Source organism: Plectropomus leopardus, chromosome 19 (assembly GCF_026936395.1).
Source record: "Plectropomus leopardus strain MGB_pleo_1.0 chromosome 19, ASM2693639v1, whole genome shotgun sequence".
Lineage (NCBI taxonomy): Eukaryota > Metazoa > Chordata > Actinopteri > Perciformes > Serranidae > Plectropomus > Plectropomus leopardus.
In genome coordinates, this window is record NC_142194.1 from 2,434,209 (window position 1) to 2,448,929 (window position 14,721).

At 39.9% G+C, this 14,721-nt stretch overlaps 1 protein-coding gene across 2 annotated transcripts; it reads right to left on the reverse strand.

Annotated features, from left to right (window-relative positions):
* Positions 1 to 152: 152 nt before the first annotated feature.
* LOC121958901 (uncharacterized) lies at positions 153 to 11,350 on the reverse strand. 2 transcript variants are annotated; one of them, XM_088069595.1, is made up of 7 exons: positions 11,019 to 11,341; positions 9,421 to 9,513; positions 8,462 to 8,583; positions 5,442 to 6,259; positions 1,833 to 1,989; positions 948 to 1,066; positions 153 to 862 (listed from the first exon to the last, which is right to left on the reverse strand). In XM_088069595.1, exons 1-7 carry the CDS (start codon positions 11,225 to 11,227, stop codon positions 500 to 502), a joined length of 1,881 nt encoding a protein of 626 aa, XP_087925721.1. In that variant the 5' UTR covers positions 11,228 to 11,341; the 3' UTR covers positions 153 to 499. The 2 variants fall into 2 exon arrangements, with proteins under 2 accessions (XP_087925721.1, XP_042364006.2); XM_042508072.2 differs by lacking the exons at positions 153 to 862; positions 948 to 1,066; positions 1,833 to 1,989 and having other exon boundaries at positions 2,167 to 6,259; positions 11,019 to 11,350.
* Between the last annotated feature and the right edge of the window lie 3,371 nt (positions 11,351 to 14,721).

A 14,721-nucleotide genomic window follows, 5' to 3' on the forward strand; every position in this document is an offset into this window, starting at 1 on the left:
AAACATAAAATCTATGGCTGAAAAAATAAGACCAGAAATATGAAATTCTACGATTACATACAATTAAAAATAAATATTTGATTCAAAAGAATATGACCATGAAGTCAAAATTATATCTCAATTGAACGTAGCTTTTTTCTTCTCTTATTTTTATTTTGAAAATATTTTGGATTATTATTATTTTTATTTTTTTTTACAATTCAAGATCAAAACTTGAACTTCCAGTTACAAATTCCATTTTTCCAATCAAATTTGTCCCCAAATTAACATAATTATATATATGTGTGTGTGTGTGTGTGTGTGTGTATGAAATTAAGTAGAGCATAACTGTTATATAATTTTATATAATATATAACTGTTATATACCTTCTTCCATCCACCTTTTCTGTTTGCTGCCTCTTCTGCAGTGCTTTTCTTGTTTCCATCCTTTTTAACCCATTCTTGCCCCACTCGAAAAATTCTAATTTTATCGAGCAGTTTTGTATTTGACGGGGCAAAGTTAGCGTTTTCTCAGGGCAGCTCTCACTTTGGGCCGCCGTTCTGGGAGATGCCGTCGCCGCAGCACATCCTCCAGGATGCAGATGTACAGTGTGATCTGATGATAAGCTTTTCCAGTGGCCTCTTTGTAGAGTTCAACGGTAAAAGGTGTGTCACTTCCAGGGATATTTTTTATCCTAGAGCCATCAGGATAGAGCAAGACGTATCGTCCATCTTCAATGTCTTTGTTGAAATCTTTTTGTCTTTTCACGGCAGCCGACAGAACTTGCCAAGACGACCACCGAGGATAAACATGCAGAGAGAGAGTTTTCCCTCTCGTGGGCTCTAAGCCGAGGCTCGTCCTGCTCATGATCCCCACAAAAATCTAGATCAGAGGTCAAAAAAGACGGCAAAAGATGAGACTGTTGCGTCTGACGATGAAACAATGTCACGCATCGATGTGAACTTACTTTGACCGTATTCTCAGATTTCTTTTCGAGTTTCAAAAACGTCGTCCTTTCTTTTAGTTCTTTGTTTTTCAAGAATTGGAGAACAGCTGAATGTGGTGGGATGGCACATACATCAGTCACTGAGAGACACAGAGAGAGACACAGAGAGAGACACAGAGAGACGGATGGACGGATTGTCACCATGTTGGCTGAAAGCTAAAAACATTCCCCAGTAAATAAAGTGCAGCAGGGACACTCAACTTGCTTTGCTTGGGGGCCACTTCTGCAAAAAGACAGACAGCCAGGGGCCAGTTGGTATTTCTAGAATTTTAGAAGAGTTTTTTTAGAAAGCCTCTAGGATTTTAGGACTTTTCTAGCTTTTTAGGACAATCCTAAGGACATTTCGGGGATCTTAGAAAATTTCTTGGATTTTAGGACATTTCTAGGATTTTAGGACATTTTTTAGGACTTTACAATGCTTTTAGGATTTTAGGGTGTTTGATGGATTTAAGGACATTTCTAGGATTTTTAGAAAGTTTCTAGGATTTTAGGACACTTCTAAGATTTTAGGAAGTTTCTTGAATTTTTGGACTTTTATTGGGCTTTTAGGAAACGTCTAAGATTTTAGGACATTGGGGGCTTAGCTAGGACCTCTGTCGGTGGTGTGGGGGATCCTCCACTTATTTTAAAATACAGAAACAAGCTCTATTTTGATTCTGTTTTATGTACTCTGGAATCTTGTGTATAGTAAAAATACAAAAACTACTCCCTGTGTGAATCACTTTTCATTGTGAATTAGAAAATGGTTTGGGGGGCCACCCGGCTCCTCATCGGGGGCCAGATTTGGCCCGTGGGCTGTAAGTTGAGTATCGGTGATGCACAGGCAGCTCAGTGAGATGGTGTTACCTTTGGTCACAGTTTGCAGTGAGCCACGGTCTTCACCTGCAGCTCTGGTCACTCTAGGAGCCGCCTTGATTATTTTGCTTACATCTCGTCCACACGGACCACAAAATTTTGGCAACTTCTCCAATTTGATGCCACAGAAACAACAAAACAATTTGATCTGAAAAAGACAAGGGGGTTTAAATGAGCATGTTAGTGTTTTTTGCAGCCTGTTTTTTCTTTACAAAAAGGGACTGATTAAGTTCTTCAAATATTATTGATCCCATTCAGCTGCATCGTCTTTAACTCTGTTCTGGCAGTTCTGAAAGTAGCTGTAATTAGTAGGGTTGTCCAACAATTAATTCGCAATTGATCGCATTTTTTTATTGCATATTTACATTTCCATTATTTTGCATTTCAGAGCAGTTTTGAAGTCCATATTGACAAAGTAAAGCAACTCTTACCAGAGTGTCTTGATAAGGAACCAAATGACAACATTTGTACTTTTCAGGAGTTCCAGTTATGTTGCTTTCTGATTCATAAAGGCCCTTTATATGTGAAACTATTGTTCCCCGCGTTAGTAAGACGTATCACTGGTCAGAATGTGCCAACCCGAGGATGTCCCTTTGACCCGGGTCTTCCCAAAGGTTGACTGATCTGCGGTCAGTTTCAGCCCCTTAAGCAGCGCTGCAGTTACTTTAGTTTCATCCACTGTCTGTGCTGACTCACACACTCCAAAATCGCGCTTTGCTGTCTTTGGCGATGTAGTGACTTGCTGACATCGGTCTGCTTAGCTGCACCTGTGTGCTCAGCTCGTAGGTGGGACCCCAAATATGCAGGAATATTCAAATATTCAAATGGGCGAAAATAACATGCGACACAAAAAATGTGCATGGTTTTAGCCTAAAACTGCATGAGAAAAGCATAAAGTGGGCACTGATTTTATTACTGTAGCTACAAAACTTAGCCCAGTACAGCCTCTTCAATATAGGAATGCCGTCCAGGATTTACCAGGATTAAAATATAATAATAATAATAAAATATTCTCATTATATACAGATGTTTATTGCATCCTGATTAGCGCATCTAGACTGACAGCCCTAATAAATAGCTAACATGGTTTTTAAATCAAACAAAAATTAAAACAAACTACTTTTGTCTTTGCTCCCACTTCTTCTTTGCACACAAAAGACTATTTATTTATTAATGTCCTCAGACATTTCTTTTTCAAAATTGTACATTTCAGAGTGGCCCTACTGTTACTGAACATGATGTGGCCCACCTGTGGAAGAACTGTGCTCTTTAATCAGCATCTTCCTATGTTTCACCTGTCAGGTGGATAGATTATTGATTATTAAATGCCCATAAACACAGATTTAAACAAATTTGTGAACTAAATTTGAGTGAAATAAGCCTTTTGAGGTACACAGAAAAAGTCTGCATTTTTTTTAGTCCAAATCATAAAAAAATGGGAGCAAAAAAAAAACGTTCTTTGATGCACAAAATTAATTATGTGTATTTCATCAGGTTTTTTGAATTGGCAAACTAAGAATAGCAAAAGGCCAATGCTAGTTTAATAGCAGATGTCTTCCATAGCCTAACATCCGAATTATGCGATCAAAATGTCAAATTAAGAAAAAAAAAAAAAAATTAGATTTTAGCTCATTTTCCAACACCACTAATGGATGGTTGACTCCGGTGACGTAGGTCACAAATCGCGGGTAAAATGAGCGCGTCCAGATGTGAGCAGCACTATTAAGTGTCCTCTGGAAACACATCTGTTGTGTTGTGATGTACTGTAAAAGTGTTTTCTAATTGTGTTATGTTGTGATATTTCCAGCATTTTCTAAATGTGTTGTATTGTGGTATTTACAGTGTTTTCTTAATGTATTGTTTATGTGGTATTTGCAGCATTTTCTTAATGCGTTGTGATGTATTGTAGCATGTTTTCTTAATGTGTTGCAGTATTAACAGTGTTTCCTTAATGTATAGTGTTGTGGTATATACATGTTTTCTTGAGCTGCGGCACGTTTGCTCCCGTCAGCTACCGTACTTCAGACTTCTTTGCAATTAAAATCTTTTCCCACAAACATCACATTTAGATAGTTTCTCTCAAGCGTGAACTTTCATGTGTGCCTTCAGAGTTCCTTGCACTGTAAATGTTTTGCCACAAACATCACAACCAAATGGTTTCTCTCCTGTGTGGGTTCTCATGTGTGTCTTCAAACGTCCTTGCGATGTAAATCCTTTACCACAATTATCGCAACCAAATGGTTTCTCTCCTGTGTGGACTGCCATGTGTTTCTTCAGACCTCCCTGCTCTGTAAATCTTTTCCCACAAACATCACAACCAAATTGCTTCTCTTCTGTGTGAACTTTCATGTGGGTCTTCAGACCTCCTCGAACTGTAAATCTTTTCCCACAAACATCACAGGCAAAGGGTTTCTCTCCTGTGTGGATTCTCATATGCGTCTTCAGACGTCCTTGCACTGTAAATCCTTTACCACAAACATCACAAGCAAATGGTTTCTCTCCTGTGTGGACTCCCATGTGTTTCTTAAGACCCCCCTGCTCTGAAAATCTTTTCCCACAAACATCACAACCAAATGGTTTTTCTCCTGTGTGAACTCTCAAATGTCTCTTCAGGTTTTCCTGTTCTATAAATCTCCTCCCACAAACATCACAACCAAAAGGTTTTTCTCCTGTGTGAACTCTCATGTGTCTCCTCAAATTTTCCTGTTTTCTAAAACTTTTTTTACAAACATCACAACCAAATGGTTTCTCTCCTGTGTGGATACCCATGTGTGTCTTTAAACTTCCTTGCACTGTAAATCTTTTCCCACAAATCTCACAACCAAATGGTTTCTCTCCTGTGTGAAGTGTCATGTGTAATGTCAGACTTCCCATCACTGTGAATCTCTTACCACAAACATCACAGCCAAACGGTTTCTCTCCTTTGTGAACTCTCATGTGTTTCTTTAGACTCCCCTGCTCTGTAAATCTTTTCCCACACTCATCACAACCAAATGGTTTCTCTCCTGTGTGAACTCTCATGTGTAACTTCAAACTTCCAATCACTGTAAATCTTTTCCCACAAACATCACAACCAAATGGTTTCTCTCCTGTGTGAAGTGTCATGTGTGTCCTCAGGTTATCCTTTTTTCGAAAATTCTTCCCACAAACATCACAGCCATATGGTTTCTCTCCTGTGTGAATGCTCATGTGTAACTTCAGACTTCCAATCACTGTAAATGTTTTCCCGCAAACATCACAACTATATGGTTTCTCTCCTGTGTGAATGCTCATGTGTAACTTCAGGCTTCCAATCACTGTAAATCTTTTCCCACAAACATCACAACCAAATGGTTTCTCTCCTGTGTGAAGGATCATGTGTGCCTTTAGAGTTTCCTTTTTTCGAAATCTTTTCCCACAAACATCACAATCAAATGGTCTCTCTCCTGTGTGAGCTCTCGTCTGTGAATCTACTTTTTTCTTCCTAACCAAACTTCTGGAGGACAGTTTTCCAAAATGACAGATCATGTGTTTCTGCAGAAACCCCTTGTAGTGAAAACGTTTACTGCTTTTAAAGAAGCTGAAGGACATTTTGTCAGCGTTACATCCCTCATCACTTACAGGGGCGTCCTTATATTTCAGAGCATTTACAGCAGACTCAGCTGTCCTGGTCTCCATCCAACCGCTGGCACCGTCTTCAGTTTCAGGCCCAGAATCTGACATGGGTTCTTGCCAACCGTTGTCACTGTCTTCAGTCTCAGAAGAGTCTGAGGCCTTTCCATCATCAGTATTTGGTTGTGAATGACGATGTGGATCTAGGTTCCTGGCTGGTTTGGGGTCTCTGCAGTCCTGTGCATCAGTTTCTGTTTTTATCTGCGTATCGGAGCTGATGATTGGAGGCTCTGCCTCTCTGCTGTCCCCCGTTTGGATTTGACGAAGCTCTGAGGACTGAGGTTTCTCTTCTTCATCTTCACTCTTCACAATAACAGCAGTGAACCTGGTGATATCAGTGTCCTCCTCTTCCTCTTTTATGTGGAGGGACACTGGGTCCTCCTGTTCCTCTTTTACATTAATGGGCTCTGGGTCCGCCTGTTCCTCTTTTAGGTGAAGGGGCTCTGGGTCCTCCTGTTCCTCTTTTACATTAATGGGCTCTGGGTCCGCCTGTTCCTCTTTTAGGTGAAGGGGCTCTGGGTCCTCCTGTTCCTCTTTTAGGTGAAGGGGCTCTGGGTCCGCCTGTTCCTCTTTTAGGTGAAGGGGCTCTGGATCCACCTGTTCCTCTTTTAGGTGAAGGGGCTCTGGGTCCTCCTGTTCCTCTTTTAGGTGAAGGGGCTCTGGGTCCTCCTGTTCCTCTTTTAGGTGAAGGGGCTCTGGGTCCTTTTGGTCCAGGCTGGGGCTCCTCTCAGGAGGAACACCTTTAATCCCCAACAGCTGCTGGACATCTGCAGGGAGGACATGATGGACAACTGTGACAACACACTATATTATTTCTTTATGTCTGTGAGATCAGTGATGTGTTAATTTAATCTAAATTCTACTTAATTAAAATTGTTAGCGCCAATTTTCTAGAATTCTAGATACTTTTTACTGTTAAAGTCTTAATAAATAACTGTGGATATGCAGTGCAGCTTATTTAGTCATAAACATTTTATGTTGTAGGTAAATATGTTAGATTTGAAAGATGTCAGCGGATTTAAGGTTACTTAGCAGGAAAAACTGTGTCTGAGTCAGTTTGGCCTCTATCACACGCTGTTGTGAGGACAACAGATTGCAATCTAGCATCAGCTAGCAAACTAAGATAAGCTGTCACGTGTGTGGATAACTATAGCTAACGTTAACATCATCGCATAGGCCTATGAGGTTTTGCTGCAGGCCTGTTGAACCTTTGCTCGACAGAATAATCGGGTAAAAATAAGCACACAGCACACATTTCAGGACGGCAAGCATCTGGTGGCCGGGCTTTGGCCATTGGGTCATTCAAATGAGATACATGCAGCCGCCATCCTGTGGGCTCACCACGTGCAGGGACAGGAATCGGGGCCGGGTGCACTGTATGATGGGCAGCAGGCAGGGGCGGGGTCTAGAGGGTTAGCTCTGGGGACATGGAACGTCACTTCTCTGGCGGGGAAGGAGCTGGAGTTGGTGCGATACCAACAAGATACAGTTGGGCTCACCTCCATGCACAGCACTCGTTCTGGAAGCAAAATCCTGAAGAGGGTCTGGACTAGCGTCACTTCTGGAGTGACCCAGGGTGAGAGGCGCTGGGCGGGTGTGGAGATACTCACGAGCCTCCAACTGAGCACCGTGTGTTGGAGTTCTCTCCGCGGAACAAGAAGGTCGCCTCAATGCGATTGTGAATTGCTGAGCGGAGGTCTCTGACCATTATTTGTGCATATGTACCAAACAGCAGTTCGGATTAGTCATCCTTCTTGGAAGCACTGGGCAGTGACCTGGAAAAGGTGCTGACCAGGGACTCTAAAGTTCCTCTGGGGGACTGTAACACTCACATGGGCAACAATAGAGTAGAGGAGGAACAGCCCATCTGATCTGAACTCACGTTGTGTTTTGTTACTGGACTTCTGTGCAAGTCATGGATAGTTCATAACAAACAACGTGTCCGAGCATAGGGATGTTCATAAGTGTTCTTGGTGCCAGAACGTCCCAGGCCAAAGATCTATGATCGACATTGTGGTCGTATCATTGGATCAGATTCTGCAGCTTTATGTCTCAGACACTCGGGTGAAGAGGAGCAGAACTGTCAGCTGATCACCACTTGGTGATGAGTTGGATCAAGCAGCAGGGGAGACTGCCGGACAGACCCAGTAAACCCAAACATGTAGTGATGGTGAACTGGGAAAGTCTGGATAAAGCCCTTGTCCTCAAGGTCTTCAACTCCCACCTCAGGAGAAACTTCGTACTTCCCGGGGAAGGTTGGGGACGTGGAATCATGTGGTCCTTGTTCCCAACCTTCATTGTAGAGGCAGCGACTAAAGTTGTGGTAGAAAGAACACTCTGAGGAACTCCCGAACCCGGCCGTCGCATCCTCTATGGACGAGGCAGAGTCTGAAGACTCAGGGGTTCTCATCCATATCCCTGGCAGAGGTTGCTGAGGTAGTCAAATAGCTCCTCAGCAGCATGGTGCCAGGTGTGGATGAGATTCGCTCTGAGATGCTGAAGACTCTGGTGCCTGTGGAGGGGCAGACCAGGGTGTTGGTTCCCATTGTTAAAAAAAAAGGGAACCAGAGGGTATGTTCGAATTACTGGGGTATCGCACTGCTCAGCATAGGTTCAGACCGACTGCAGAACCTCAGATTTAAGAGGATAAATGCAGGTTCTGTCCTGCTCGTGGAACAGTGGATCAGCTCTTTACCCTTACGAGGCTACTGGAAGGGTCGCAGGAGTTTGCCCAAACAGTCTACATGTGTTTCATGGACTTGGGGAAGCTCCCGTGTCCCTAGGGTAGTTTTGTGGAGGGGTCATTGCTATGGGCCATCCCGTCCTTATATGACCAAAGTGAGAGCTGTGTATGTTCAGCGGTTAAATTTGTATATTCCTAGTCATGCCCCTAGCTATTTCACCAACACTATGAGTTACAGGATAAGTTAATTCTCTACGATGAAGGTAAACAAATGTATGTCACTTACCAAGATCTCGTCTGACGGGCCTCTGCACCTGTGCTGACGTGGCTGGTGCAGGTGTTGAGGGCATCAATGCAAAGATGTGTATGCTGGGATTTTTGCTGTTTGTCTTGTAAAGACTTCTGAAACTGCAATTACACAAATTTAATGAGTCAATATCAGATATTCATTTAACAACTGGAGAGGTAACATTTGAATTCTTCATTACTTGCATACGAAACAGTGATTGTAAAAAACAGAATTACTGCCTCAAGGTTGTATGACTCCAAGAAGCAGTCAAGATGCCTTTACAGTTCACATCCATGTCTGTTAGACTCTTACATGGCCATGACAGCTGACAATGTGACCATAACGTAGTTTAGTTATAACCTGACGTTAACTTTTTTACTTCTGGCGATTTCATTTATACTCAAAAAATATAAGATTTTAGGACTTCTCTAGGATTTTAAAATGTTTCATGTATTTTAGGATACTTCTAGAATATTACGACAGTTCTGGGATTTTAGAAAATTTATCGGATTTTAAGACAATTCTAGGATTTTAGGACATTAGGGTGTTAGCTAGGACCCGAGGAATGTGGGGAATCCTCCACTGGTTCTTTTTTTAAAAAACAAACTCTATTTTGATGCTGTTTTATGCCCTCAGGCGCCTCATGTATACTAAGAGTAAAAAAACATTTCCCAGTGTGAATCACTTTATTTTACTGTGTATTAGAAAATGGTCCTTCATCTCCACCAAACAGACTTTTTATTCGACCAATAAACAAAATGCTTAACAGTAACAATGTTAAGAGCTGTTAAATGTATAATACTCACAAGTAATGGTAGCATTCATTGTATTTGGAAAGACTTTTATAGAACAGCAGTGTTAATCATTTATCAGTGACTGCTGCAGCCAAATGCCAAATTTTTTTGGTCATCAAACATTTATTAGGAAAGCACTATTATTTCAACGAGACAACTTGCCTTTCAGTCCCACTTGATGCACAAATGCTTGACACTGTTGGAGGCTTGACTGGAAGAGGTCTTCTCTTCATGGGAGCGATACATCTCGCATAGCTGGAAGAACAACAAGATCAGGAAAATAAGTGCTTCATGACACGGTTGCGTAACCCTGTAACTCACTGCGTCACATCCAGAAGGTGGATGAGGAGGGTTGACTCTCTTGGGCAAATACACCAAAATAAATCAAGAATTTCTCATTAGGGGTCCCCGATTTATTGCCTGCACGTCTGTATTGGTATATTAGTCTTGTTTATTGTCATCAACTTATTGGCAAAAAAGAAGACACACCGATGGCAGAGGCTGATGTTTGTCATTGTTATTGTAAATGCATGTCGGGTCCAAATATCGATTATCTGTGAATATATGAATTATATTTTATTTTCTTACAGACCAGCACAGCTTTCCCCATACTGTCACAATAACAGACTGTTTATTGATGCCACAGGTGACTGACGAGAGGCAAATATTTAAACATGATGATGATGAAGAATCTCCATGAAGAACAAAGACCAAAAGTTCGAGCAACAAGGACAAACTCAGAAGAGCCTTTCAGTCAGAGGAGTTTTTACAAAGCTTTAAAGTTCAAACATCATATTATAAAAACATATTATGGTTTTGTGTTGTGCCAACACAGATGCTTGGAGTTAAAATAAATGTATCATTAAAACGAATAAAGCACCATGCTGCTAAAACTACTGACTCACATTCCTTTTATTAAAATGTATTTATCGATTCTTCTGGCTTGTAACTTTTTTGCATGTCTGTAATAAATATTTTGAAGGGTAAAATTATTAACTATTAATGCGGTATTTTTATTTGATAGAAAGTGCACAGAGGATTTTATTAGAAGTCATTTAGCAGATTACTACTCCTAAATGTAAATATAGATGGTTGTACTTTAATAGAAAACAATGGAAATCTGTCTTTCTGTAACCTTTTCATTTCTTTATTTCGGATGTCACTCGGGCTGGGCGATATACACAATAAATACCGTTACCGTGACATGACACCACAAACCGTCTGAGATTTTGGATATCATTATATCATGATATGAAACAAGTGTTGTCCTGTGGTGAAGTAATTTTCTGAACTTATCAGACTGTTCTACTTGTTCTAATAATTCAAAAATCTCATTGTGTTATTATTTTGTGTAAAACAGTCATCCCTAAAACACTGTCACAGTATCAGTACCTACGTATTTCCTCATGTGATTTTGTTGCCCAGTCCAGCATTTATGAAGCTTGTGAGGAGATTTTAAATATCGTGATATATACCGTGTACCGTGATATGGGCAAATAATATCATGATATTATGGCAAAGCCATACCGCCCAGCCCGAGGTCTTACTGTGTTTGTTTATTAGTTTGTTTATTGGTGATTTGTTTGCCAAAAATGAGAAAACACCGAAGTCGTATATGTTGAACTTCTGTATGCTGCCGTATTTTGCATTTCCTTGAATAAAGTGCGTTAAAAACGCGAAGACAGAAGCTGGAAATGTCGGGTTTCTATCGGCGCACTGCGGACACGGACACACTGCAGCCTGTCTGAAGGTGACTTCACCTTTCCAGGAGGAAACAGGCCATCTCGGCGTCGGTGTGGAAGTTTTTCTCCCACATCAGAGACCTCCACCTGAGGAAGGCCGCTCCGATGTTCACCCAGGTCTTCCTCTGCCGCCGCCGCTCCCGCCGCCGCCGCTCCTCCTCCTGTCTCTGCCTCCATGGCGGCTCGCGCGCTTTTTCCTCCGTTAAATAATAATTATGATCCTCCATCCGTCAAAATGTAAGTTTCTCTGTTTCTTTTACAGCAATCTGGTTTGCTAGCAACACGGGCAGCAGCCAGCAACTACTTCCTGTTATTTCCTCTTCTTCGGTGGTGTTTAACGGCGGCTGGTATCTGCAATGTTGCATTACCGCCAACCACTGTGTGTATATATACAGTACTGTATACAGTTTATATATATATATACTCCAATATATATACACACAGTGCATATATATGCTGCATTACCGCCAACCACTGTGTGTATATATACTGTACTGTATACAGTTTATATATATATATACTCCAATATATATACACACACAGTGCATATATATGCTGCATTACCGCCAACCACTGTGTGTATGGAGCAGACAGCATATATATGTGTGTGTGTGTGTGTGTGTGTTTAACAGCGGCTGGCATCTGTCTGAAATGCTACATTACCGCCAACCACTGTATATATATATATATATATATATATATATATATATATATATATATATATATATATATATATATATATATATATATATATATATATATATATATATATATATATATATATATATATATATATATATATATATATATATATATATATACATACAGTTTATATATATACACACACACACACACACACACACACACACATATACATATATATATTTAACAGCGGCTGGCATCTGAAATGTTGCATCACCGCCAACTACTAAATCAAAAATAAATTAAATCCAGCTCCATATATATATATATTAAATTGCAGATACATAATGGGGTATTTTTTTTAAAAACCTTTAACTTTTTAATATTTTGGTGTTTTTTTAATTGTTTGTTTGGTTTATTTTGGTGGGTTTTTTTTGTTTTTGTTTTAGGGTGTTTTTTCCCTCTCCTTTTTTTAAGCATGCACTCCAAACCAAACCAAAATGGCCAAAATGACACTATTTATCACAGCCATAAATTGAAAATCAGAAATGATGATTGGATTTTCAAATTTCCAACAGTCGTTGCACTGGGACAAACATTTCATACTTGTTCCGTCTCTGGCGCACTGACATGTTCGCTCCACTGAGGGTCAGCAGACACTCACTCACGTCTGACAGCAGCAGCTTTTAAAAGCTGGATCATGTTCTGACTTATTCTGTATAAAAATGAAGATATAAAAGCTGCTTTCCAGCTGTTAGTTTAGTTATGCTTCATTAAAGGTTTTTAAGTCTGTGGCGACAGAGGACGAGCTCGTAACGATGCAAATGCACGACAGCAGGGACACTGAACCTTTGACCACTTTTACAAAAAGACCAGAGGCCAGGGGCCAGTCCCAGCTGCCCCAAATGTGTATCTAGGATTTAAGGACGTTTCTAGGGCTTAAATGCGTTTTTAGGATTTTAGGATGTTTGCAAGATTTTAAGACATTCAGAGAATATTAGGATGTTTCTGGATTTAGGACGTTTCTTGGATTTTAGGACATTTCTCTGATCAATTTTGATGCTGTTTCATGGACTCTGTCACCTTATGTGTACTAAAAACAATTCCCAGTGTGAATCACTTCATCTTTATTCTGAATTAGAAAATAGTTGGGGGGCCACCCGGCACCCTGTCAGGGGCCAGATTTGGTCTGTGGGCCATACATTGAGTCTCACTGCACTGTAAACATAATGTGAGCACATGCTGGTCAAAGCTTAATAAAAGCTCACATTTGGTATCACAGAGTGGAAACAACCAACATGAACTTTTTAATGTTTTTTGTGATCAATAAACATTATTTCCTCACTGTGGAACAAAAAAGCTCCTGAAGTGAGAAAGTGATCTGCACTTTAGCGTCTTCCACTGTTTGTTCTGCACCTGTTAAAACGGAAAACAAACTGATCATTTGTCCATAAACCCGGGTCGGTCTGCTTCTGCCTCGCTCTGAAAGGCCTCATCTTGCAGGCTGGCAGCTGCAGGATGTAATTGTGACGTCCTGCTGCCAGACATTTTGGCAGCGCTGCAAAGCCTGACTCATGGCTTCGGTAACTCCCAAACGCAGCCCCCACCCGACCGCACCACATACATCTGCTCCCTCTCCACCTCACCACAGCTCTCAGACCCGGAGAAGACAGAGGAGCAACCCAAGACAGGACGTGGTTAACCCTTTGAAACCTGAAAAAAACTTGCTCCATCTCTCAAGAACATGGGAAGGAAACAATGAGCAACTTCACAAGAAATTAACCAAAATTAGCAAGGAATTAGTAAAAGGTTAGAGGAAAATCACATGAAAATTAGCACACAAAAAACAAGTTAATGGCTTTAAAAAGTGTTAAAATGTAATAAACTTTAAATATATAATTATTATCAAATTTTTCTTTTTTTTTTTTTTTTTAAATATCTATCTCTGCATGTTTCTCTCTTTTTTTCCTGACTTTTTAAAAATCTTTTTAATACTGATTTTCAGCTGATTCAGTTCTTGCAATTTCTCAGGACATCTCTTGCCAAGTTGCTCATCATCTTTTTAGCTATGGCTTTAAAAAAGCTCTAAAATGTAAATATAATTAACGTTAAATATATGATTATTATCAAATAATTATTTTCAATATGTTTTGAAATATTTAATCTCGGTATCATTCTCTTTTTTCTGTTTTTAAAAATATTTTAAATATTAAATAATAATCAAATCATTTTTTAATATATTTTAAAATAATCTGTGTGTTTTTCTTTATTTTTTCTGGGTTACTCTGAGTTTTACTAAAGAAAGAGTGTGAAGGGTCAGAGGAGAGGGAAACAGAGGCCCTGCACACCAGATCTACTCTCTGGATCAGATAAAAATAATATATATAGTGTGTGTGAAAAAAGCTGTAAGGTGTTAAAAACATGGTGGCTTTATTAATCATTGGCCGTGCCTGAGTCAGTCAGCCAATGATTAACCCTTAAACTGAGTGTTTACCTGCTAAAATGACAGACGAGATGTTGGCACACAGCTGCCATGTGACTGCATCTTCTCACCATAAAACAGAAACACACACATAAATTCAAGAACCTCGGTCGCAGGTTCCTGTTTTCTGTGGCGACAAAGAACGCTTGTGGACACTTTTTTTCAGGGTAATAATTTTGCAATTATTTCTTTGTAACTGCACTCACTAAAATAGATTATAACAAATCTGCAACCAAAAATTTAAGATTTTTTTTTTTTTTAATGTAGAGTTGCAACGATTAATCGATAGAAAGAAAATTAGTCGATAATCGGCGAATTGTTGCAGTCGTTTTTCAAGCAAAAATGTTCTTAAATTTCAAAATTTGCTTCTTTTTTATTGTCATTTATGATAGTAAATTAGAGTTTTCAGGTTTTGGACAAAGGATGCAGCTTGTAGATTTACCTTTGTGCTCTGGGGAAAACGTGATGAACATTTTAACAATCTTTTTCATATTTTAGACTAAACGATTAATTGTGAAAATGATTGGCGGAGTAATCTGTAATGAAAATAAATGTTAGTTAGCCCTTTTTGTATGCATGAGAGAGTCTTTCATCTTC